Source organism: Gymnodraco acuticeps, unplaced genomic scaffold (assembly GCF_902827175.1).
Source record: "Gymnodraco acuticeps unplaced genomic scaffold, fGymAcu1.1, whole genome shotgun sequence".
Lineage (NCBI taxonomy): Eukaryota > Metazoa > Chordata > Actinopteri > Perciformes > Bathydraconidae > Gymnodraco > Gymnodraco acuticeps.
The window spans coordinates 242,422-269,191 of NW_022989904.1; the positions used below are offsets into that span (position 1 = coordinate 242,422).

Consider the following 26,770-nt stretch of genomic DNA (forward strand, 5'->3'; position numbering starts at 1 on the left):
AATTGTAACAATCATTGTTTACTTAAACAAAAAAACATCAAGTGCAAGACAGGTTATCACCTCTTTGTGTTGTGTCCCATTTTTCCCAGAGGGCTTCACCTTTGTCTCTTTCTAGTCTTAAGCTGAAAGTCATGTGTTCCATACTGCGAATGTTTTTAATTATGGCTACCCATCGAGCGATGGTGGGAGGTTCCTGACAGAGCCATCGCCTTGTTATGGCCTTTTTACTTGCTGCCATAAAGATTTTTAAAAGATATTGGTCAATATTACTTTTCGTTATTGATTATTCCACTGATGATTTTTCAATAGATTTATTATGTTTTAGGCTCTGAAATGTCAGGATCACCAAAATCACCAAATCATAAACCCTAAAAATGTAATTTAGAATAAATTAAAACATAAGTTTTAACACAAAATCTTTACATTGGAGGTATTGTAACTAGAAAATGATTGGCGTTTTTGCTTAAAAAGATGAATGATCAAAGTACCTGAAATGAAAGTTTATTAAACCTAATTCAAATTAAACTTATCGTTGAATTAGCTCTAAGGGACACAATTGAATATATTGTTTTTCTGAACTGATACCCTGATGAATGTGGTTTTAATTAAGATTATTCATTTTTGTTTACACATTAGCGCTGTCATGAATACTTAAGTACCAGAAAACGCTAAAATGGTTGAAAACACTGGGCTCATAATGACGGGGATTTAAAGTTAAATGTATAATGTTTGCAGTGAATTTGTACCAGTCCTAGGTTGGTAATGTTGCCTGACCAATGTTTGTGTTGTTCTTTTCATCCCTCAGGTTATAGGCACTCCTTCGGTAGCCTGGCTTTTAAAACAGCTCGTCCCACTGATGAGAGCTGAGAGTTTGGAGATCACCGAGTCGCTGGTGCTGGGGTTCGGATGCACAAACGCTCTTGTCTTCAGGTACTGGAACAGGAACATGCAGAAATGTACATCCAGTATACACAGAATCAAGTGCTAGATGCTGTTTTATCAATTAAGATATCCAATAATGTGTGAATAACAAAATAAATTCCCTACTCAATGCTCAGATGACGGTTCAAAAATGTGAAAACAATGGTTTGTTATTGTTACAGTATGTGCCGGGGCCTTTTGTTCTGTGGTGTAAGCTTCTGCAGAGAATAAACACACAAAGCCTAAACCGAGGAAACCCCATCAGACGGATGCGGAATAGAAAATGGATGATGTGCTAGATTTGGTACTTCTCTCTTACATAAGAAAGCCTTTTCACACTGCCTTCTTCTGTTACTGAATCCCATCTGTTCTTACATTCTCTTCATAACTGAGATGAGCTGCATGCCTCTTTGACATTCAGATGAGAATAAAAAACCAGTTTCACTGATGTAGAAGAGTAATCTGTTGGAGGGACGGAAATATATCACATGTTTTCAAACGACAGAGGTTCCATTGTGAATGCAGGTATTTCATTTTGAAGAGATCATCTATTTTTAACCTGAAATGTTTGCCATCAGAGCGCTCATTGATATTAAAGAGATTAAGGCCTCCCCAGACAAATTTGTCTTACATGACTGTGTTTGAGGATTAGTGGTTTTAGGGCATGTGACATTTTGGGTTGCACAAGATGGTTATCTGGTGAAAAACAGACTGTCCCTATAATCAGAGCGTCCTCCACGTACAGGGAGGGAGGATCTGATCCGTCTCACTTAGCACAAAGCAATCAATTGATTTTCTCCTATCTATAGGGAGCTAGTCGAAGAACTCCATCCACTGATGAAGGAAGCACTGGAACGTAGGCCTGAGGTAACATACACACACACACACACACACACACACACACACACACACACACACACACACACACACACAGAGTGACTGCACTGAATCAGGATCGGATTAACTTTATTGATCCCAGATAGATAATTGTGAAAAAATACTATGATGAAGTATAATGTGAATCCAGAGTCAGTAGAAGTATATCTTTCATGTGTTAATGTACGCTCTCAGCCATTAGAGAAGTTTCCATTGGTCAATAATTATGTATTTATGAAAATGGACTGCTACAGTAATGTAAAGTTATATCATTCTTCCTTTCAAAACCAATTATCCCAGTATAAACAAAACAACATGCAGTATATTAAGACACTTTTAGTAGTTCATGGAAAACCTGCCTGTGCTTTCAGAACAAGAAGCGCAGAGAGAGGAGGGATCTTCTCCGGCTGCAGCTGCTGAGGATCTTTGAGCTGCTGGCTAACGCAGGAGTTATCAGTGACAGGTAGCACACACATTAAATCTACTGAGTGCATTTGAGTTTTGTTTTGGTGTTTCCTTGTGCACTTTGGTGTAAAAATGCAAATGTTTTTGAACAGTATACATCATACCACGCTTACTTTCTTTCTTCTGTAATTTCAAGCCTGCTGATGCACATGTAAAATAATATTTCCTCCTCCTCCTCCTCCTCCTCCTCCTCCTCCTCCTCCTCCTCCTCCTCCTCCTCCTCCTCCTCCTCCTCCTCCTCCTCCTCCTCCTCCTCCTCCTCCTCACAGCACCAATGGAGCACTGGAGCGTGACTCCCTGGCCCTGGGTGCCCTGTTCCTAGAGTATGTGGATCTGACCCGCATGCTCCTGGAGGCTGAGAATGAGAAGGAGCTGGATGTGCTTAAAGACATCAGGGCCCATTTCAGCGGGATGGTGGCTAATCTCATCCAGTGTGTTCCTGGTAAATCCTTTTTTTTACATCTTTATGACATATATCCTAATACATTGGTCTTTCATTAGAAATAGATGTTAGCCGTAGCTTTTGCAGTGTTCTCATGCCAGCCAGACTTAAATGTACATTCTCTGTCTCCCATGTTAACCCTCCGCGTCTCTTTCTCTCGCCCTCCACAGTCCACCACAGGCGCTTTCTCTTCCCTCAGCAGTCTCTGAGACATCATCTCTTCATCCTCTTCAGCCAATGGGCCGGACCCTTCAGTGTCATGTTTACTCCCCTCGACCGTTACAGTGACCGCAACCATCAGATCACTCGCTACCAGTACTGTGCTCTCAAAGTAAGCCAGAAACAGAAACAGAAGGGGTTATTCTGTGTTTTGCGTTTTTGTTTACACAAGCCTCATTGTTAACTCATCTAAACGTTTGTCTTTCAGGCCATGTCAGCAGTTCTGTGTTGCGGTCCAGTGTTTGACAATGTGGGTCTTTCCACTGACGGCTATCTCTACAAATGGCTCGACAACATCTTGGCTTGTCATGACATACGGGTAGGTCCACCCTGGGATCAGTTGCGTGTTATTTGTTGCATAGGAACTATGTGTTGCAGTTTTTTCAGTACACCTTAAGAAGTTTGAATAATTCTAACATGTTGATACAGAAGTTTCAGCCCTCTGGTTTACCCCAACTTGTGATATCCTATACATAATAACATCTGTTTGTCCTAGGTGCACCGGCTGGGCTGTGAGGTGGTCATCCTGCTCTTAGAACTGAACCCAGACCAAATCAACCTGTTCAACTGGGCCGTGGACCGCTGCTTCACAGGATCTTACCAGCTGGCGTCTGGCTGCTTCAAGGCCATCGCCACCGTCTGCGGGAACAGGTGGGGAACTAATGCTGAGTGTTACATTTGTTAAAAATAGCTCAAATATGTGCAACATGGCATTATGGGCATTGAACTCTTATAACTACAATTGAAATGTCGTTTTCCTACACTGCCCTAACAAATGACTATTCTTCCTTACTTTGCCAGGAATTACCCATGTGACCTTGTGACCCTTCTCAATCTGGTGTTGTTCAAAGCTTCAGACACCAGCAGGGAAATATATGAGATCTCCATGCAGCTGATGCAGGTACATACACATTTGACATAAAGGGCACGTTATCACAGTTCCCTTGTTAAATATTTATGAATAGCATGCAAAGAGGTGAAGACAAGAGCACAAACATGAAGCCAAAACCTGATGATGCGTATTGAATTTAAAAGATAATTCATATGTCTGCAGGTGCTGGAGTCTAAGCTGTGTGCGTACTCTAAGCGGATGGTGGAGCAGAAGCCGGGTAATATTCTGTATGGAACGCACGGCCCCCTGCCTCCTCTGTACAGCGTCAACCTGTCGCAACTCTCCATCCAGCTGGCCAGCATGTACCCAGAGCTCACACTGCCGCTTTTCTCAGGTAACTTTTTCAGGGTGAATGTGTACACAAATCACTGGGTCATGACTAGAATCCTATCATGGGGAATCTCCTCTTGCACTTTATGTAGCTCTTGTATCTTCTCTTGCACTTTATATGTCGTTGCTGCTATGTTGTCCTGCCATGTGGTAAATACTTGTGTATGCTGCACTTGCTCTTTTTGCATATCATGTATTTTGTTTTTGCTATGTTTGTCAAATGTAATTTTCTTAAATGTTTTATGTGAGGGACTGCGGATGGAAATTAGCTTAAAGCTAAATCTGGCACTGTTACGCTTGAGTGTTCATTACTGTGCATTGTCCCTGCCAAATAAACGATGAAATAAAAAAATAAAAATGTTTATTTGGTGTAGAACAGTACATCTTAACTGAAGGTGTAAATCAAATAAAAACTCCACTACACTCTAGTACTGTTATGTCCCTTTTTAAACGATTACATTTCAACAGCAAACACTTCACATCAATCCAAATAAGGGAACAAGAGGTGCTCCTGAAATGCAGTTTTATCCTCATCACAGTCTGATCTAGTGTATTAAATACTAAAGCAGGCAGAATAATCTCCAAAACAACACAATCTCTTTGAGCACATATATTAAAGATCCCAGTGTTCTTCCTGATACAGTTGTTCAAATGTTTTCTCCTAGTAATGAACACATTTAAAGAACACTCTTCTTTCTCATAGCACTGATAACATAAATCCCTATTTTCTGGCCCCTGCAGAGGTGAGCCAGCGATTCTCAACAACCCACTCCAACGGCAGGCAGATCATGCTCTCCTACCTGCTGCCCTGGCTCAGTAACCTAGAGCTGGTGGACACGGGGCTTCTACCCCCGGCCTCGAGCCCCTGCACACCAGAGGAGGAACCCCACGGTCCGGGGCAGGGCATGGGTCTGGCCCCCAGTCTGAGGGGCAGCGGATGGGGCTCCCTGCACGCCACCTCGCTAGTGCTCAATAACCTCATGTTCATGACTGCTAAGGTAGGTTTTTTTAATTGAAATTCCTCCCCCTTTTCCATTGAAATCTCCTGTTTTCAACTGTTTTTTCTTCCCTCGCATTATCAGTATGGAGACGAGGTCCCTGGCCCAGAGATCGAGAGTGCCTGGAACGTTCTGGTGTCCAACGAGAGGTGGAGCAACAACCTGCGGATCGCCCTGCAGTTCCTGGTCAGCCTGTGTGGAGTCAGCAGTGATACCACGCTGTTGCCTTATGTAAGTACAGAAGCATCATTCATCCTCTTATGTAAGCACTCTGCCTGTGCCAGTGTTTATTTAAAAAGAGATTGGTCTAATAAATCAAATTATCTGTAGGCTACAATCGTTTAATCATAGGTATTGGGTTGTGTAAACATGTTAACCATCACCATATGCTGATAGTGGGGTAATCCAATTAACACGGTATATTTGTTTTAGATAAAGAAGGTGGTGATCTACCTGTGTCGCAACAACACCATCCAGACGATGGAGGAGCTGCTGTTTGAGCTGCAGCAGACGGACCCTGTGAACCCTGTCGTGTTGCACTGCGACAACCCTCCCTTCTATCGCTTTGCTGCCAGCAACAAGGCCTCCACATCACAGACAGGTGAGAATCCCTGTCATATTTGACATTTTTATCTCAACATTGACTTGACTGCTTTTAATTTGCAGATGATTTAATGTACTGTAAATCTAAAGATTGTCTCTGAAAAATGTCTTATGTGTAGGCACCACGTCTAGCAGTAACACTGTGGTGGCGGGCCAGGAGAACCTGACCGACACAGAAGAGGTCAAGCTGGTCAGAGAGAGTGAAGAGCGGTCAGTATTAATACATTTTTGGACACTTGTGCAAGAAGATACAATATTTCAACATAATATGACTTCATCCGTTATAGTACTATACGATTCAGTCACATAATAAGCATGAACACCTGTCAAACTATAACATTTTTAACTTTTAATGTGTTGTAATTGTCTCAGAATGGCCAGGGCTCACAACAGATTGGAGTCTCGCTACAGCAACAGCTCCGGAGGCTCCTACGAGGATGAGAAGGGTGAGTCGTCTTGGTTCTCATGAGACTGAATGTAATAAACACACACAACCCACAAGGACTCACAGTTGCCTGTAATTTGGAAAGAGCTCCAGGACAAGGATTCTTCCTGTCAGTCAATGATCCCCACTTCAAACTATGACTTTAATGCTAATTGCCCTAAACCCCTCCATACAGACATAAACGCACACATGTACAGTTTTAGGAAGACACTGTGCACCATAAACCATAACCTGAACAAGCATATATTTTTCGCCTAAAATAAAATGTCCTATTATTTATTGACAAGAAAGCAAATAGGAATATTTCGCAAAATGTCAAACCTTAAGCCAAATATTAAACATCATAGGATGAATATTCTTAAGTAAAACCACAATTACTTTATTAAATACTAGGGATGCTCCGATCGCCAATTTTGGGGCCGATCGCCGGAATCAGTATCGGCCGATACCGATCACCGATCCGATCGAGTGGGTGGGGCCTATGGGGATCTTCCATTTAAAGTGATGTTTAAAATGCAGTTAATGGGGCTCATTCACTGGCGCTTCCACAAACAACTAGCAACATAATTATTACATTCAAATGAAGTACATTATTCAAGTTTACATTAATTTTGGAGATTAACACGAGATTAACACGGGAGAAATGAGCGGAAGCGCTCTCTTTTCCTCTCTCCCTCTCTCTCTCTCTCTCTCTCTCTCTCTCTCTCTCTCTCTCTCCTGACAGCCTGTCAGTATCTCATGCAGCTCACCGATCCAGTCATGAGTGACCCGATAGTGAAGAATAAATATATTTATAAATAAATAAAATAGCTAAGTGTGTTAGGTCTAACTCTTGTGTGTTTTTGCTCCTCTCACCGGTCCGTCACGGCGGGTGGAGCTGCAGGATTTCTGCTTCACACACGTTGCATACCGTTATTTTATTGTCTTTTTCTGACACCTTCAAAAACTGCCAGACTGGTGAAGCCATTTTGGCGAGCTTGTTTTGCCGCACACAGAGAAAAGTGTCATGTATTTTACGTCATGTGATCGTCTCTCCCGATCGGCATTTATAGAGAGCACCGATCGCTCTGCAGAATGAATATCGGCCGATATCGATCGGCGGCCGATCGATCGGAGCATCCCTATTAAATACTATAGTTGAATATTTCAAAACTAAGTGTGTGTGTAAACTTAAAAATGTAAATAAATGTCAGTGTCTACAGCCGCAGTAATGCTGAAGAACCACTTTGTTGTTGAAATACGTGAACTGAGACTTAGCTTATGTTGGAACTTCCCACACTTTCATAAGGTGATCAGGGGGTTTTCTAAGTGACTTGTAACATGAACTGTTTGTCACAACTTTGTTATTCATGTAGGGAACGCTTTTTGTGCTTGAGGGTCTGTGTTCAACGCCTCGTAAATAAATATCATTACAGTTCAAAGAGAGAGCCTCGTTTGTTTGAGATATTTGTTTCAAGTATATTTTTTACTAACACAATCTTGTTATTGTATTGTGTTTGTAGCGGACCCTCTCCCGCCATATGCCGGCTGGATCCTGGGTGTCCTGGAGACCAACCATCCTCAGCCGTTACCCATGCCTGTAAACGGAGGCTGCTGGGCCCCTCTGGTCGACTACCTCCCAGAAACCATCACACCTAGAGGACCACTGCATAGGTATACAAGCAAACATGCACAGACAAACAACTCTGACACAACAACAAAAACACAGGCAGAAAACAGACTGAAGCAATAATGGACAGAGATGGCCAAAGTACACACATCCTTTACTCGAGTAGAAGTACAGATACTCATCTTTAAAAATACTCTGGTAAAAGTAGAAGTACTGACTAAACTTCTTTACTCGAGTAAAAGTAAAGAAGTACTGGCTTCGAAATGTACTTAAGTCAAAAGTACCCATAACTACCAACTGTTTTATAGAGTAACTGACCTCACTTTATATTAATAGAACAATAATGTCATTGTTAGCTAATGAATGTTTCCATGCTGAACAAGGCAAAATTACAAAGTTTTCATTGGTCCCTCTTCTTTAGAGAAGACCAGGAAATGATGGATACTAGGGGTGGGCGGATCGATCCCAAAATATCGATACTTCCGATATTACGTTACGTTTCAAAATATCGATACTAGAGCCAATAGGATCGATACTTTTATACTTTTTTCCCCGTCTCCTCTACTCGTCAATTTCTTCAAAAAACGATGTGCAGACCAGCGCTATATAGATGGAATCTATTATATCATGGCTCTGGTGCAGACGAACACAAGTATATGCGCTCTTTTCTTCTCCTCTCCTCGAGGCTCGCGCACGCGCAGCGCGCTCCCTGCCTGAACGCCGATTATCAAGCTGACTAATGGATACACGGATCGTGTTCAAATCAATAGGCACGCAATGACTCTAAATAATAATGATCATGCCACCAAACACAGATGAAAACTAAAGTAACAAACCTGTTTTGGAAAATGTAAGAAGTAGAAAGTACAGGTATTTGTGTTACAAATGTAAGAAGTAAAAGTAAAAAGTCGTCAGAAGAGTCGTCACAGAGTCGTCTCAGTTGTCTTGAGTGCATTCCTTAACTTGCTGATACAGATCCTCTTTATGACGGAGGTGCATTTAAAGAGATGTAACCAATACAGAATAAAGGTTTTATATTGAGTGTATGGATTTTAGCATTTTTCTATATATTGATTTGATTTAGACGCAAAACAATTAGTTAATAAATGTATAATTGACAGTTTTTGGTTTAAGTCATTTTAAAGAAAGATCACTGGTTTAGACTAATCAAATGCGATTATTTATTTGTATTCTTAGACGTTGTTATATTCGTAAATTTCATTATTTTGGTTTATTTTGGTTGGAAAAAACAACTTGAAGGACACTACTTTTCTGGGAAATTGTGAAGACGATTTTCCGTTATATACCGTTATATACCGTGAATCAGAGTCCTGCACGGGTCTGATATATTATATACATTTATTATGCAACACCCGCAACCCGACCCGCATCATCTTTGTTTTACCCAGAACCGAACCCGGAAAAAAGCATTTGAAAAAATACCACCCGCGAATCACTTTTTTTGCAGGTCACCCGTCGGGTACCCGATGCAGGACTCTGTCGTGAATACAAATGTATATAGAAATTCTTTATACCAGAATAAACCCATTGTGAAAAAAGTTGTTAGTTGCATCACTCATTTGACTGAAGGAGTTTTGAATCTGAAAAACAGAACAGAAATGTAGTCAGAGCTGAATTTTAGGGATAATTGCTCTAGTACAGTCGGCTTGAACCGACGCCTGTAAAGTTGACCACATTCCTCAGTACACCACTATACAACCCAAGCAGCAGTTATTGATGATATTTTGTGCATTAACTATATTTCTGTGTGTGTTCTCAGGTGTAACATTGCAGTGATCTTCATGACTGAAATGGTGGTGGACCACAGCGTGAGAGAAGACTGGGCTTTACATCTGCCCCTCCTGCTGCATGCCCTCTTCTTGGGTAGGCATACACTCAACATACTTTACTCGACTTATTACTTTATACAAGTCGGGCCTTGAGCTAATTCATCTTGGGGAGGAAGGAATGGTAGAGGAATGAAAAGGCTGGTTATCAGGCCAACATCATGAACTCAGAGAAATTCTCCAGCCGGTTTTGCTCTTATCTCCCAGCAAGGGAACATGATGTGGACTGAAAGGAACTTGAACAAAATGATAAGAATCGAAAACTATGATTTACTGTCCTGATTAAAAGAATGTTTACACATACACACAAAAATATCATGTAGGTGTATAGGTACTTCTCTGACGTCAAATAAGCTTTTAGACTGACAGGTGTGATATTTTATCTCCTTCCCTTGAAAAATGTTCTATCCAAGACTATTATCTTCATGTGGACACATACCTGCCCTGTCAGCTGTGCAGGAATGTATTATGTTCTCTGCATATTCAGCATACTAACCTGTAAGTTCAGGCCGTTTATCATCAAATCTGTGCTACTGATGTTGTCTAGGAATCCATGCTGTCCTGGACTGTTCCATTTTTTAATGGTAGTGTTTAACGAGATTATTTTTAATTTAAAGTCATCCTAAATGCTACCTGTTTGGGAGTTCTCACAGTAACCAATGAAGCATAACCATCCCTTTTAAAAGGGGGCATTCAATACACTGTACTTCATCATGTTTGGCATTGCATCAGTATGTAGCATCATTTTATTCTCTCTTATATATTTTATCTTAACAATAATTATTTCATAAGATGTTTTAAAAGAAGATTAAATTGTGTATGTGTTCAGATATGGATATAAACTATTTGTCTCCTTTGTATGTATCTGTTCTCATCTTTAATACTAAAGCATAATGAGTTTTGGAAATCAGCTGTTGTCTTACTGGATCTGTATTTGATTGGCTAGGTCTGGACCACTATCGACCAGAGGTCTATGAACACAGCAAACGTCTCCTTCTCCACCTTCTCATCGCTCTCTCCTGCAACAACAACTTCCAGGTCAGAGTTGGAACCTAATACTTGTCAATTATTATGAAAAGTTAGCCTAAATGTATGTGTTTTGTCTTATTGCTGTGGATAGTTATTTAGTTATAAAATAATTTCAGTAATCAATAAAAAAAATGTTTTTGTGTTAACAGGTAATAGCCTCAGTTCTGATGCTGACGAGAGAGATCAGTGACAACAAGACCCTCACCATTAAGTCCAGCTACCACTCAGAGTACCAGCAGTCACGTAAGCAGAAAAAACTAAGCATGCATACACACATTGATCAATACTATGTGATTAACAAGTGTGTAGCAATCTCTTTTCACATGAGAGAACCGATAAAGAATGTAAAACACAACAATACATAACAATCTGATAAAACTGCAGTGCAATATAATAATAGTACCCTTTATTCTGTATACTCTATCATCACGTTCCTTTAGATGCACCTGACTTCCTGCGCGAGTGGCAGGCGTCTCCAATGGCCGACTCTGGCCTGAGCTCCACCTCCAACTCCTCCGTTGCCAGTCTGGGTGGCGGCAGCATTGCAGGCAGTCTTGGGAATTTGCCCCTCGTAACCCCTGACGACCTGGAGGACCTCGAGGATATGCCCAACGAGACCGAGGAGAAGACCAACAAACTCATCGAGTTCCTCTCCACCAGGTACGCACACCCCCTTCAACGGTTTGTGCCGTTTGAGAAGGTCTGCATTTAAATGTTGGAGCAGCAGGTTTTTTTTAGGAAATGCATGGCTGTGTGGGAACATCTCACTTTGGGGCACACAGTGTGCACCATACACAGACTAGTGATTGTGTAACATGTATGTGGTGCTATTGGTGGTGGGTATACAGTGCCTGGAGTACTGTGTTGTTGTTGCTCAGAGCGTTCGGGCCGCTGTGGGTGCACGAGGACATCACACCAAAGAACCCCAACTCCAAGAGCACGGAGCAGCTCTCCAACTTCCTGCGCCACGTCGTCTCCGTCTTCAAGGAGTCCAAGTCAGGTGAGAAAGCACCAAGTGTCTCTCACTGAATAACATATATAAAAGGCTTACCTTCTGATTTGTCTGTTTTTATGCATCTTCATGTGTCTTTGTACCCATTTGTCGATACAGACTTCCACCTGGAGCAGCAGCTGAGCGATGTGGCTCTACAGACGGCTCTGTGCAGCTCCTCTCGTCACTACGCTGGCCGCTCCTTCCAGGTCTTCAGAGCCCTCAAACAGCCAATCAACAACCACGCTGTCTCCGACCTGGTCTCACGCCTGGTAGAGGTGGTGGGGGAACATGGAGACGAAGTGCAGGTGAGGCAACGAGAGACTTTTGGGCTAGAAAGACGGTGTCAAAAAACAACAACAACTGCACTTTTTCCTCTGTAATCATAATGCGTGTTGCTGTGTTTCAGGGCTATGTGATGGAGGTGCTGTTGACACTGGAGTCCGTAGTGGTGAATCTAGCAGAGTGTCTTAAAAACAGCGACCTTATGGCAGCTCTAACCAGGTAGGCATCCTTACATTAGATGTATGTTGCCTTTATGTGGCTAATTCTTAATTTCCCTTCATTTTAGGAGACCAAATTCAACATATTTAACCACATTTAGGCATAGCATGATATTTTGAGATATTTTCTACATGAGTTTATTCTTGGGTGATTTATATATTCATCTTATGCATTCTATTTTACAGTTTTTACCATATCATTTCTATTATCATCCTTTTCTTTACTGTTATTATCAAGTGTATTTTAATTTCCGTCTTCGTTTTGACTGACTGTGATTCACAGAACGTCCTCACCAGACTTCCTGACTAGTGAGAAACTGATGAACAGAAAGAGCACAGGTCAGCTGAACTTCCCCGGCCCGGGGTTTGTCGGTCTGTCCTCTCAACGCCACCAGCGCTCCTACTCTGTCCCCAAAAAGTTTGGTGAATGCAGCCACCCGCTGAGCGATCCTCCTCGCAGTGCTACTCTGGATCGAATACAGGCAAGAAAGAAAACATCTTGTTTAGTGTGACCTCTTTATCCTGGAGCAGACATGTTTACACAGTACTTCTTACTTACTCTGTGTTATATCTCATTTCATCTTTAGGCCTGCAACAGTCATGGCCTCTCCCGGACAGGAAGAACCCCCGGGTCCTGCACCTCATCAACCAATCGCATTGATCCCAGCGTGCTATCAGATCCCGCCCACGTTTCCCATCCTTCAACAATACTTGCCACAGTCTTCTGGGTGGCGGTGGCCCTCATGGAGTCTGACTTTGAGTTTGAATATCAGATGTCACTCCGACTCGTTCACAAGTTGCTGTCAAAGGTACATGAGAGGAATTCTACTGATCTTAGAGGGGAAGTTAGTGATTGTAGAAGTTAAAGTTTGGATGATAATAAGCAGAAGAGTGCTATATGTTTCCGAAGACTGTGCTGCTCTTTAATACCAACTGAGCCATCCTGAGAGCATCACACTCTTGTTAGTACGGCAACAAATGGTACTGTTGATTTCATCTTTAATATGAAGTTTCCTGTCCCATTAATATCCCAGCTATCCGCCCTGTTCAGAGAAACAAGCAACTTATCCCTTAGGTTGTCAAAATCCATTTCAAGAACTTCCAGTTTTATTTTAACCTAAAAAAACTTTTTCCAGGTGCCTTTAGACAGAGCAGAGAACCGCGAACGCCTGGAGAAGCTGCAGGCTCAGCTGAGGTGGAGCGGCTTCTCTGGGATTCAGCAGCTTTTGTTGAAGGGGTTCACCTCCCAGGCCACTTCTGACCTCACCCTACAGCTCTTCTGCCAGCTCACGCCAGTCTCCCGGGTGCCTGTTGTCGACAGCTCACAGTCTATAGGTAGGCACTGGAGATTATGATCATCATGTCTTATTGCATCAAATCAAACAAGTATATCATTTTCAACCTCTTCTCTGTGTGCAGGGTTCCCGCTGAATGTGCTTTGTCTGCTGCCTCACCTGGTGCTGCACTTTGGCCATCCTACTCAGTTTTGTAAGGAGAGCGCTGAGAGGATCGCACAGGTACGGTTCAGTTCTTCACTTGAGCTCAGTTTAGTTTCCTTTATTTTCCTCTTCAGATCAGACTAACAAACAGGCACAGAAAAGATTAGCTCATAAACTAATTGAAACATCTTCTCTTTCCCTCTCTTGCCCTCAGGTGTGTTTAGTGGAAAAGAACACAAAGCTTTCCCATTTGGCCCATGTGATGACTCTGTATAAAACACGCTCCTACACGCGGGACCCTTTCTCCTGGGTCAGTGTGGTCTGCCGCTACCTCCATGAGGCTTTCTGTGACATCACACTCAACATGGTCACCTACATGGCTGAGGTACGTGCTGAAAAATATGCAGTATATACTTTATTCCTTGATTTACGTTATAAACCTTCTCTCACTGTGGCTACAAGTATTAGGCTCAACTCATTGCATGTTAGGATAATAGATTTAGTGAAAGTGTTTTTTTATTTATGTTGATATTTTGCTGAAGCTCTCACTTTTCAAAAATCTGCATGTTTGAAATGTAATCCAATAACCAGTAGTCTATTGTTATTTTATTATATAACATGTATTATTATGGGCCCGAGAACCTCTGAGATTGGCCATAAGCAAAATAAAATAAATGTTGCGGTTGAATGCATACTCACTGAAAGTCTCTCTTAATTGCTCAGCTGCTGGATAAGGGCCTTCCCAGCATGCAGCAGTCTCTCCTGCAGATCATCTACTGCCTGCTCAGCCACATGGACCTGACCGCCGTACATGTCAAACAGTTCAACGCTGATGTCACCAAGACCATCGAGAAGTTTGTCCAGGTAACTCTCATACTGTACAGTACTTTGTTAGTTAATGGTATTCCCCTTCTGTTGTTGTGCGATAGAAAATATGCACTGCAGTCTCTTTTATACTGTGTTTGTGATTCCTCAGACGGTACACTGGAAGGATGCCTTAAACATCTTGAAGCTGGTGGTGTCCCGCTCTGCCAGCCTAGTTCATCCGTCGTACCGCCACTCGCAGGGAGACCTGTCCAACCTGGAGGTCAGCAGGGTGTGGGACGGCTCAGCCAAGGCTCTGCCTGGAAAAACCCTGGACTTCACCTTTGACATCTCAGAGGTGAGGAAACGTCAAAAATAAAATGGACATTATGTCCTACCACGTACAACTACTTACGTACTCAAGGTTTCAGAGGAAAAAAAGAGGACTATGTCATAAATATTTGCGAACTATTTCTTGAGGGCCTGCTTCCTTGTTTTATTCACAGACTCCAGTGATCGGGCGTCGTTTCGATGAGCTCCAGGGTTCAGGGGGGAGAGAGGGGAAGGCCAGAGCCATGGCTGTCACCCGCAGCACTTCCTCCACCTCCTCCGGATCCAACTCCAACACTATCCTGGTTCCCGTCAGCTGGAGGAGACCACAATCCTCTCAGGTAGAGTTAGCCCTACCATTATGTATCAACATATTACAGTTTATATAATTTTGTTCGTAACTCTAACTGTACGTTTGATGCGTGTCATTGCAATTCTGTTTGGTATTGTATAAATATATTGACACTACTTGCTATATGCAAAAACATACTGGCTTACAACCACCTCTCTTTGTTTTGACATCAAAGTCATAATTCCTGCAGGTGCTTGCCTTATTTTAATAAGTCGTGCAAAACTGTGCTAGACTTTGTGTATATGTAAATGCTTTATTCACCGACGCTCTGGGCTAAACTGATTATTGTTTGTTTAAACATCTGAAGCCGTTAATAATCCGAGATAGACAAAAGAAGAAATCTCGAGTATAATAGAGTTTTTGTCTGTCCCTCTCTGATTAATACTAATACTTCTATTTCTCCTACATACAGAAAAGAACAAGAGAAAAGCTGGTGAACGTTTTGTCTCTTTGTGGACAAGAAGTTGGACTCACGAAGAACCCATCTGTAAGCCTCCTCCCATCTTATGTTTACACTCAACTATACCTGTAGTGTGTAGTTGTATACAGCCTAAAAGAATCATAAGTGCGAAAATCTCTTTTCACTAAGGAAAATTGTGCCTCTGTGCACTTAAAATCATAAATTCTACTTTATTACTCGAGAATAATGTCACTGTAAATCATAGGAAATGTAATTTTTATGAAGAATTCAGTTGCTTTCTGTGATCATTGTAAAAATGCCACTTCCAGGTGATCTTCTCATCGTGTGGCGACTTGGACATGATGGAGGTGCGTGAGAGTGGTGTGTCTTCTGAGGAGGGAGGAACCAGAGAGGACACGCTGGACGACACCGCCAGCGAGCAACAGTTCAGAGTTTTCAGAGACTTTGACTTCCTGGACGTGGAGCTGGAGGACGGAGAGGTGAGATTCATAATTGACTGCACATGGCCACTTTAATTGAAAAAATTATTTGTATACGTCTCTTTCCTTTTTTTTAACCTTTAATACATATTTAATTTTATCCGTCAGTCTTTCTACAACAAAAATATATTTGAAATGTGTTTCTCTGTCCCTCCTATTTGTCTCTCTCTCTGTCTAACACTGTGTCTCTCTCTCTTCCCCTCGCTGCCCAGGAGCTCCAGGTAAGGTCTCTCACACTGAGCACTTACATTAGCTTCTATCAGCGCTGTGGTGTTGCTGGTGTTTCCCACTGAAAAAAACAAAAGGATGATTGTGCTTTATTTGCTCTCACAGCTTGGTTGCAGGACTACATTTCTGACTATCATAATGGAGATAAATGATACTGTATGTGTCTACATGGGGAATAGAAACAGCTTTTCCAGCATATGTTCATGCCATGAATAACATTTTGCATCTTGTGCTTGACATCAGCGCTCTTAAAGGGCCATATTATGCTTTTTAGGGTTTTCCCTTTCCTGTAGTGTGTAATACAGGTTTTTGTGCACGTAAATGGTCTACAAAGGCTGAAATCCCAAAGTTACCTCCAGAGGGATTTTCTCTTCCACGCACTCCCCCCCTGCCTTAAAAGCATCGATTGTAGTAATTGTTTTATTTCTGCTACATAGTGACATCACTGTGTAACACTTTTGCTGCTATTGGCTAGCACTCCAACATATTATACATGATAGGCTAAGGGGTGGGACATTTCTAAACAATTGACCAATGACAACAGAGCCGACTAGCTAACCCAGGGGTCTGTAACCTTTTTGACCAAAAGAGCCATTTTGCCACCTTTTCCAACATATGTTTTTGTCTGGAGCCGCAAAACATATTTGATAGCTTATAAAGTTGTATTTATTGTTATATCATAGACAAAAACTACAGTTTTTTTTTGCATTTATTATTTATTACATTAAAAAAAACTGTTAACCTCTAATAAGAAACAAAGAACTCTTATAAGGAGAATACAAATAAATACACAGGCCTACTTTAAAATAAATGAAACACAGCACTTGGGGAGTCCTCTGCACATTTGAAGGAAACAAAATACAATTAAAATTGACCCACTTTGAAATAAATAAAACATATAGCTGCACCCTAAAAAGAGTTAACTGATTGAATTATGACTGAAGATCGTCAGCTGACTTCCTCTTCCGTTTTTTTCCCTCGATACGTAAAGGCTGCAGCACCTTTGAGAACTTCTCTCTACATATCAAACCTACCGGTAAACCAGCATCGTTTGCTGTGAAAGCATAACTCTGTCCACGCAGAATTAAATCCTGTGTTCCTCCGATACTTTTATGTTCTTTGATTTATCCATAGTTCGCTCATCGAGCCGGGGGTCAGGTTATTCGCCTGCAAGAAAAGGCGCTAGCGCGAGACCGCAGGATGTGACGCATATTTTTAGTTGACCTAATTAAAACCGTTTTTTTTTTATGTGTCACAGTATCACCTCAAAATACAAGATACGAAACATTTGCAACAAAATATAGATAGTCCTACAAATACTTTTATTTTATTTCCTTCTTATTTTCGAGAAGGAAGAGAGCCGCGGGTTGCCGACCCCTGAGCTAACCAATCAGAGCAGACTGGGCTCTGGTTTAAGACAGAGGGTGAAAAGAGGTGCTGCAGCACAGGCAGTATGAGAGGAATAAAGACCTTTTTGAACAATAAAGCGTGGAGACATGTAACAATAGAGGCACAAAATACAAATATGAAACTTGAAAATTAGCATAATATGGCTCCTTAAGACTATTCATTATCTTGAAGGCTAACATGAAAATGTTGTTCTCACAGCAGAGAAATTCACTGCTGCCTTCGCCTCTGCCTTTGTCTTCCATTGTGTGTGTTCTATCCAGGGCGAGACCGTTGATAACTTTAACTGGGGCGTGCGTCGGCGCTCCCTGGACAGCACAGAGCTGGGCGACATGTTGGAAGAGAGCCAGCACTCAGGCAGCACCCCCAGTCTGGGTCATGAAGACCCCCATGATTCAGACGAGTCCTCGGAGGAAGAGGAGTCCTCAACGAGCCAGAGCCTCTCTCACTCTCAACTCGTGCGTAGTTAAAGCCGTTACATCAACGCAACAATAACATCCACTGTAGCTTGAAAAATGTTATTGTGCATAAGTCAATACAAAAATTATAGATGTCCCTGCTTTGTCTTCCTGTTCCAGACTAACCCTTCTCCGTCGGAGGAAACCAATCACACTGATTCTCTATCCACTTCTTACGACACATCTGCCGACCCACAATCCTTCAATGCCACCACACCGGGCCAGGGAGGGCTCCTTGACGATCTACATCTACATGTGAGTATTAATACAAATACGTGCTTATGTATTAGTACACATGCATCTGTTACCCTCAGAAAATGTAACACCTCTGTCCCCTCAGGGGAGGATGTGTGGGGAGGATGAGGACACTCAGGCCCCGGATGACGAGCTGTCGCTGAGCACCAACGATCTGCCTCAAGGCTCGGACTGCGGCGAGAGCTTCACCCTGGAGTTGCCGGGGCAACCTCTGGATCATATGTCCAATCGGGACCACAGCCTCAACGCAGACTACTGCCAACCGCCGCTGGACTTTCTAGACCCCAACTGTCTGCCCAGGTGAATGTGACAGACAGGGACAAAAGACCAGGGAACAATATGGATTATTGTTTCACTGGAACTTTTATCAGCCGGCAGGTTGACTGACAATGGGACCACACCTCAGTTAAGCTGCAAATTTAGCACTTAATGCAGTCTGTCACAGCCAGAAATGTTGTGCAAACAGCATTGGGACAGATCAGGTCATTTTAAGCTGTCATTCACAGTTAGTGTACTGTAAAGATATTCCTTAGACAAACACGTTTTATTTACATTCTCATATATGCAAACCCCCATTGAAAATAATGATAAAGCTTAATGAAAAGAGTTTAAACGCTGTGTGAATAACTTAATCACTAAGTAGAAACACTGCTAGATACATGGCTAGTATTAAGTTGCATGTAACTTAACAGCATGTCTCAACCCCTACATGTACATATATGTATATCACTTAGTATACCATTGTTTTTCTTTGTTGCCACAGCTTGTGTTTGCCGTTTATTGTCCTGATTTCTAAAATCTCCTCAACTATAAAGTATTACCTCTTGAATTATACCTACTAAATGATTTCTAGCATTCCTGCCCCCTGTTACCCATTTAGGCTAGCTTTAAACATTGCTGCTGGAACAGAGGCAATCACATTAGATAACTCCCATGAGGTAGTTGAACACCTGCTATTGATATAAAACCTTTATGGGGGGAAGGTATCAAACCCTTTTTTTCTTTGTACCCCCATTTCTTTTCCATTTCCATTGCAACAGCTTACGTGATGATGTAGATGACTTGGAAGACCTTGGTTTTCCTCCTCCCCCTTCTCCATTTTTCTCCGCCATCTTGGCAGCCTTCCAACCCACAGTGTGTGACGATGCTGAGGATGCATGGCGTTGTCATATCAACCAGCTTGTGACTGACTCGGATGGTTCCTGTGCCGTTCACACTTTTCAAGTCTTCTCATCTCTCTTTAAGGTAAAGATTATTTTTAAATGACCTGTAATTCATCATACTTTTCACTTACTATGCTGCTCAAATCCTTTTGTACCTTCGTGAGTGTATAAAAAGTACAATATTTCCTCAAACTTACTTCCTTTCCCAGAACATCCAAGGTAAATTCTGCCTCCTGACAACTGATGTTGCCACTTACCTTGGAGAAGGCTTAAGGGGCATCGGGTCAAAGTTCCAAAGGTCCTCACAGATGCTGACAACATGCTCAGATTGTCCCACAATCTACATTGATGCCGACACGGTGAGAATTGCTGGCAAAAATCATTGAATCAACTTTTTTGGTTCAGACCTTGGTAGTCTGTAGGGATTTGTGTTCAATTGCTCCTTTCTTCTTGTTGGTCCGTCCAGATCATGTCCTATGGTCTCCTTGAGAAGATGAAGTTCAGTGCGCTGGAGCTGCAGGAGTACCTGGACACCTACAACACCAAAGAGGACTCTGCACTATCGGTAAGCTAACCTCTACACCAGCGGTTTCAGTCCTTGGTCAAATCTGGATCAGTTTTTATCAGATCCGTTGCAGCCCCTTTTTTAGAGATTTGGGTAGAGAGGGTTGTGTTTTCTGACACTTAGTGAGTTCCCTGGAACACCGGGGACACATATTCATGTATAAAAGATGTACAAAAGTGCATTTTGCATGATAGTCCCCTTTAAGAATCCAAAAAATGTTCGCGGCCCACATTCAACCATAAACAATACAGAGGCTAAATAAAGTTCTGATCAATTCAGAACATGTGACACGTTGTAAATCCAGTAGAACAGACCGCTGTCAAGGACTGTAATGACCGTTGCTAAGGAGGATTAAGAAAGAGAAAGGAAAAGAGGTACAAATAAAAGAAAATCTTCATAATGAAAATGTTTCCACAAAAATCATAATGTTTTGCTAATTATTTGGCGGCAAATATTGCATTTACATTTAAACCCTTTAATAATTCATTTGGGCTTTTAGATGTAGACCGCACACAGTTAATAAATACAACTATTCTTCTGGCTAAAATACATATTTTTAAAAGTCAATCAAGGAGTAATCTTAATTTAATTTAAGGTGTTTGAAGAGTAGATGAAAAATACAATTTATTTTGGAAAAAATTATTGCCACAAAAAATCAAAGGGTGGCTCAACACGCCATGACATGGGAAATAATTAGCTCTAACGAAGAGTGGGATTAAAGGAACAATAAATATGCTTGCCATGTTGTGTTTTTGGTGGTATTTGGTTGTCAACCTATTTTTGTTTGAAATGTCAGTGATCCTACTGACTGTATCTTTATTTCTTCTGTTTTGTTTTGTTTTTGTCTGATGGGAATGGCATCTCCTATATGTTATTGTTATGTCCATGTATGTGTCTTTAGCCTGGTCAAAAAATAAATTTAAATTAAATAATTTGGCGGCCCACTTGCAATGCCTTCGCGGACCACTAGGGGGCCGCAGCCCACAGGTTGGGAACCGCTGCTCTACACATTATTGATCAATCTGTTTGTTTTTTTCATGTTAATGTGTGACATTTTAACCATCCCTCTTCTTCTCAAACCCTTTCCCCCTCTCTTCCTCCAGTGGCTGAGAAACTGTAAGGACACATTTCCCAGGTGCCCCGGTGACAGTATAGTTTCCTGCCAGCCTGGAGACTCAGAAGAGAAGGTACAGGCAACTAGTTTACCAAGTTATTCATTGCAACATGCATATATGTAGAGGCAAACACTCTAAACATATGGGTAACTTTTGCAGCTGTGCTTTGTATTTCTGTGCCTCCTCTGTGATTTTGTCTCTGAAATGTCTGCTCTCTCTGCATGTTTGCTGTGTGTTATCAAGTTTCTCCTACTGACATTTTCTCACCAGCCACTAAATGAAACTTAAAACGGATGGTTTTGTATACACTGGTGACTAATTCTTGGTAGCTTGACTGTGAATAGCCACGGTTTATACTGTGCTGCGCATGTGTTTGATTGACGCTTTGTCTTCCTCTCACCTCACTCTGCCGCCCTAACATGCTCTCACGCTGTGTAGCAAATGGAGTCTCTTGCAGTAAGTTCTCTTTCTTCACTTCACTGCCTCTTAAATAAACAGCTTAATTTATTTTTTCACAAGACAATAAGCTAGTCAGGTTATTGTGTTTGTATTATGTTGCGTGTGTGTGTGTGTGTGTGTATATGCAGTGTGTAGTTTTGTCTGTGTATTCTTTGCTGTTGATGAATCTGACACGGTTTCATCTTCAATGTGTTCTAGCAACTGGAGCTCTGTCAGAGGCTCTACAAGCTGCATTTTCAGCTTCTCCTCCTGTTCCAGTCCTACTGCTCGCTCATTGGTCAAGTTCATGCTGTCAGCTCTGTGCCTGAGGTAAGCCAAATCATAGCTCATAAAGATATCATTTAAAATCCTTCCACTGTTCAGGGTCTCAATATTTGAGACATGGACCCAGTCGGCAGCAACATGTAGTGGGCATGAAACAGAATAGTTATATTTGTTATCTTTTTTGTATTACTGCCGAATTTTATTCCATATTTTATTCAATTTTATTCCATTCTATTTCTATGTAAATACTGCTATATTTTCTATTATTTTTAATATTTTTTAATTTTATTATAGTTTTCTTAAAATAGTTCTCTGTCTGTGTTTTTTAATTTTCGTTTTACTTTTATGTATGCACAATGACATCAAATCAAATTCCTCGTACGTGTCAACCTACCTGGTAATAAATCTGTTTCTGATTCAGATTTAAATCAACAAGGAAAAAAAGAAGAACAGCCAAAGAGTTGGTTGACTGGCTGTAAAAAAAGAAAATAAATCCCTTACAAAGAACATCTTAAAACCCACCAGCTGTTTAGAAAAGTCTTTCCCCATTATCAAATCATAGAAACATGACTTATGCGATGACTTGAAAGCTTGCACACTAAACCACCATCTGTTTCCCTCCCACTCGGTAGCTTCTGAACATGTCTCGGGAGCTCACTGATCTGAGGACCAGCCTGCAGGCAGCAGAGGCGGCTGTAGCGAGCGATCTGGAACACAAACACTTGGCCCACACTCACGCACACGCCTCCCAGGTGGCCGCCATGGTTGTGCCCATCTTCCCCAGCTCCGAGGCAGCTGTACAGGCCATACTGGAGTGCCTTAAGAACCACGAGTTTACCAAAGCTGTGCGCTACATCCAGGAGTGCAGGTGAGTTACACTTCTGTCAAAAGATGTTATCAACATCTAGTTAAACTTATTTTCTTGAAATACAAGTTAAAAAGAGAAGGGGTGTGTTTTTGCAATGGTATCACAATTATTTAGTGTAGTAAAGATTCTAAAATTTGTAAGAAAAATGGCTAAAAACTACATTTAAACCAGTACTCCTTTTTACAGATTACAATACAGCCAAATTAAGATAAATAAGTCATCTTGCAATTGACTTATTTATCTAAATAGTTATCACCGAAATAAACCGTATTTAATTTCGTCTTAATGTACAATATTTAATTTCCCATTCTGTCCATATATCATATTCTATTTACGTGTATAGACTTCTTGCACTTCAAATAAAAAATATTTTTGTATTTTATTATACATGTTTCATCATTGGAGGAGCTCGGGTCATAAGATTTTCATTGCCATTTCTACACTGTAGCTTATGTGCATATGACATTAAAACCTTTGATTCTTGAATTTAATCCTGATTCTTTTCAATTAAAACGATAGGTCTTTAATTGACTTTAAAAAATGTCAAGGGAGTTTGCTGTTCTAAGATCCAAGGGGGACCTACATTCACACACAACATAGCTTAAAGGTCACCTTTTATGCAAAATCCACTTCTTCATGTCTTTTATACATCAACATGTGTCCCCTCTGTGGAAAGAGATTCTGAAAGTTTCAGGAAAAAAGATTCTCTCACTTTTTGTCCTGATCCTTTTCTATAAAAACCTGTCTGAAAATGAGCTGATCAGATTGTGGCCACTTTATGATGTCATAACGATTTTTTGTCTCGTGTAACCATTAGCCAATCACCAACCAAGGTAACCCCCCCCCCCCCCCACCTTATCACCTGAATCTCCTCCTAGAGCACCATTGTGTTCTTTTTAACCAAATCTCTCTCAGAGGGGCGTGGGGAGGGGCTCCTTATTCTCATCTAAAGTAACAGACAGAGAATCAGGACTTTTGAAACAGGGCTGGAACAGAGGGGATTATGGGTAATGCTGCAATGATCTGTTTGGTATTTCGAGCCAAACACTTCAGAGACATGTTTTGTATATATCTGAGACCTATAATATATTGATGAAAAACAGTATAATAGAGGACCTTTAACATGCACACATGGAGCTCTGTTTATATCCCCCATCATATTGATCTATCTCACCTTCTTTCTTTATTGTGTTTCCAGGAGGCAGTGGCCCCACGGCGTGTTTGGAGGCAGCTCAGAGACCGAGGTGCAGACCCTGCTGAACGTGTACTTCCGCCACCAGACTCTGGGCCAGACGGGCACCATCGCGCTGGTGGGCTCCCGGCAGGACCTCAGCCTGATCTGCTCCAAGCTGCTGGAGCTCAACGGGGAGATCCGCGAGATGATCCGCCGCGCCCAGGGTTACCGGGTGGTCACAACCTACCTCCCCGACTCCAGCGCCTCCGGGACGAGCCTCTGACAAGAGCTGAGGAGCCCCCCTCCCCCTCCCCCTCCGTACCCACCCTTACCTCCCCCGTCACTGCAACCATTGACACTTCCAAAACCATCGCCACACCCCTTCTCTTCTCAGCCCGCTCCCTCAGAGGAGGCTCAGCACCCCCACACCTGGCCTCTGCCCCCCCCTGTGTATCTGCTGCCCCAGCTGCAGAGCGCCAGACCCTTACCTCCCTACCGGCCGCGCAGAAACCAGAGCCACATTTAGACCCAAACTTTTCTCTGCTCTCCTCATCCACATCCTCTGATGATTCTTTACTTGATTTCCCCAAACCCCCGGACCTGTTCTCATCTCGTATCTGCTCAAACGCACCAAATCTTACACTGCCGCACACAAAAGAGCCGAGGAGGAGTTACCTCGATGAGAGCACTTACCTTTATCATCCTTTCAGAGGACACTCGTCACACAGTTCACCAATGTTGCACACACACAGCAGCAAACACTTGACATCATCACGGAAATCCCACACACTCCTGACTGTGGCCTCAGAACCCACCCTGCTCACACACTCTGACACACACCCCGTTCCTCCACAGGGTTCACATCTCCCCCATTTCCCGCGCTCTCCGCACAAGCACTCATCCCTAACTTCACCCCAGGTCCATGACACAGTGTTAACTCGTGGCCCTGCTCCATGTTCATCCCTCCTCCCTCCTCCACCTCCCTGTTCCCCCAGCCCAGGCGAGGGTGCAGCGTGGGGTTGCTGCTGCTCCCTGGGTACAGCTGCTACTCCCTTATCTCGCTACCTTGGGAAGGTGGGGCATGCCGCCCTGCCCCTATTGAAAGTAGGGGGGCTCCTTAATGCTGAACCGTCAGACGTCCAGACCTGAAACGGAAACTGACGATACCAGAGGACCTATGAATCCAAATACCTGAAACAGACTTCTCCTAAGCAACCCCTCAGATCTTTGTATCTGAAAAGAAGACATCAAATAAATACGTGCAGATTTTACACTTTAAAACATTGAATCATGTCCCAGATATAGAGGGATGTTTGGCTGAATCCACTGGATACTACAGACTGCTGCCTGCTGATAAAGACGACCTGATGTGATTCTATAAGAGCGCCAACTTCACTTTACGTTTACATGTTGTTTATGCCTACAAATTGATGTGCTCCTAGTTTAAGTCCTGCTTGATGGTCATAATTCAGAACCTATTCTGCACCTGAGGACCTGTGAAAGATCCGAGCTCGGATTTCTTAACCTGTTTCCCAGAGGAACCGGAGAACTGATTGAACTTGACTGTGTGTTGCTGCCTCCTACAGGAAGGACGTAGTGATGCTGGTAGTATCAACAGAGACAGTGAGGAAACTACCCGTGACACTACGTATCAGCACTGGTAGAGTTTTCGCTATTGCACTAAATGGAGTTTTGATATTAGTTTTTAAAAGAGACATTACAGAAAGGAGGGTTTTTTTGTTACTATGAGAGAAAAGGCTGTTACTGAAAAGGAAAAGACAATTGTATTATCTTCTCTCTCCTGCTGTGTCTACTGTTTTGAGACCTTCTTTGGAGGCAATTGTGCAATGCATGACCTAGTTGAATGCTTTCTACTGTACTGGTGTCCCTTTTGCTCCATAAAAGTCTGACCTCCAGACTGACTGAAAGTCTGATCCAGAGTATTCAAGTGTAATTCCTCATGCTGATCTTGCTCTGTTTATATTCTGTATCGGTGAACCAGCTTGTCTACTGTTGTAAACATTGGTAGACTAATCATGCCGTTAGCTGTGGCGAGTTGTAGCATCATTAGTGAGTACACTGTATATTTCTCACTGTAATACGTTGACCTTATGTGTTCACATGCCATGTGCATGAACACTCAAATATTTCGTCTGTATACGATTAGTACTTATGGGCACACATCCATTGTAGCATATGTTTGTGGTTTGTAGTTACCTTACACATAGGAAATGCTGACATTCAGCAATCATTGACGTTAAAAACCTGTCCAGTGCTACTGAAGTCCAACACTTCCTGTCGTCAGCCCTTGTTTACCCTCTTTCTGCTGTACAAATGTTTTCCTATTTATATCTGATCAGCTATAAATCACTCATTTGACTTAGTTTTCTATTGATGTCTGTCCTCTTAAATCAAACTGCCATGCATGCATCTTCAGTGTACTGGAAGTGTTTGGAATATTTATTTACAAAAAAAAGAAAATCATATTTTATCTGAAAGATACGTTTGAGGTACAAAAGGGAGCTCTAAGCTCATGCGGGTATGTTTTTCTTTCCTGTGTGTGGGAGAGCGTGTGTGTGCATGCCAAACAAGAAGTTGCACATTTTTAGAGCTTTTTAGATGAAGACTAGTTTTTGTTCACCTTGTAAATAGTTTTACAGCCTTTGTGAAGTTGTTTTGAGTTGATGCTCTGTACAATTCTGTGTCAAAGTAAAAGACATATCAAATTATTTCTTGTGCATTTCACGTCAAGTCTTTAGAGTTGCATCTATTTTTTTTACATAATGTACATTTGAAATGGACTGTTATTGACACTAGAG

At 42.0% G+C, this 26,770-nt stretch overlaps 1 protein-coding gene across 1 annotated transcript in view; it reads left to right on the forward strand.

Moving 5' to 3' along the window:
• Positions 1–26,680, forward strand: part of fryb (furry homolog b (Drosophila)) — a gene marked incomplete in the record, with an annotated part of 52,183 nt that extends 25,503 nt beyond the window's left edge. Inside the window, 44 exon segments of the mRNA XM_034207231.1 lie at positions 806–930; positions 1,731–1,788; positions 2,169–2,260; positions 2,532–2,704; positions 2,875–3,035; positions 3,132–3,242; positions 3,420–3,574; positions 3,725–3,824; positions 3,978–4,149; positions 4,887–5,143; positions 5,228–5,374; positions 5,576–5,744; positions 5,866–5,956; positions 6,119–6,192; positions 7,694–7,844; positions 9,581–9,684; positions 10,594–10,685; positions 10,826–10,919; positions 11,117–11,336; positions 11,555–11,676; positions 11,788–11,975; positions 12,077–12,171; positions 12,454–12,652; positions 12,758–12,979; positions 13,307–13,505; positions 13,590–13,687; positions 13,824–13,994; positions 14,333–14,473; positions 14,586–14,771; positions 14,920–15,084; positions 15,508–15,582; positions 15,825–15,995; positions 16,208–16,216; positions 17,894–18,088; positions 18,209–18,343; positions 18,429–18,643; positions 19,384–19,588; positions 19,716–19,865; positions 19,973–20,071; positions 21,175–21,258; positions 21,625–21,642; positions 21,844–21,954; positions 22,542–22,777; positions 23,976–26,680. Coding sequence (XP_034063122.1) covers positions 806–930; positions 1,731–1,788; positions 2,169–2,260; positions 2,532–2,704; positions 2,875–3,035; positions 3,132–3,242; positions 3,420–3,574; positions 3,725–3,824; positions 3,978–4,149; positions 4,887–5,143; positions 5,228–5,374; positions 5,576–5,744; positions 5,866–5,956; positions 6,119–6,192; positions 7,694–7,844; positions 9,581–9,684; positions 10,594–10,685; positions 10,826–10,919; positions 11,117–11,336; positions 11,555–11,676; positions 11,788–11,975; positions 12,077–12,171; positions 12,454–12,652; positions 12,758–12,979; positions 13,307–13,505; positions 13,590–13,687; positions 13,824–13,994; positions 14,333–14,473; positions 14,586–14,771; positions 14,920–15,084; positions 15,508–15,582; positions 15,825–15,995; positions 16,208–16,216; positions 17,894–18,088; positions 18,209–18,343; positions 18,429–18,643; positions 19,384–19,588; positions 19,716–19,865; positions 19,973–20,071; positions 21,175–21,258; positions 21,625–21,642; positions 21,844–21,954; positions 22,542–22,777; positions 23,976–24,234 — 6,294 coding nt within the window.
• Positions 26,681–26,770: the final 90 nt, after the last annotated feature.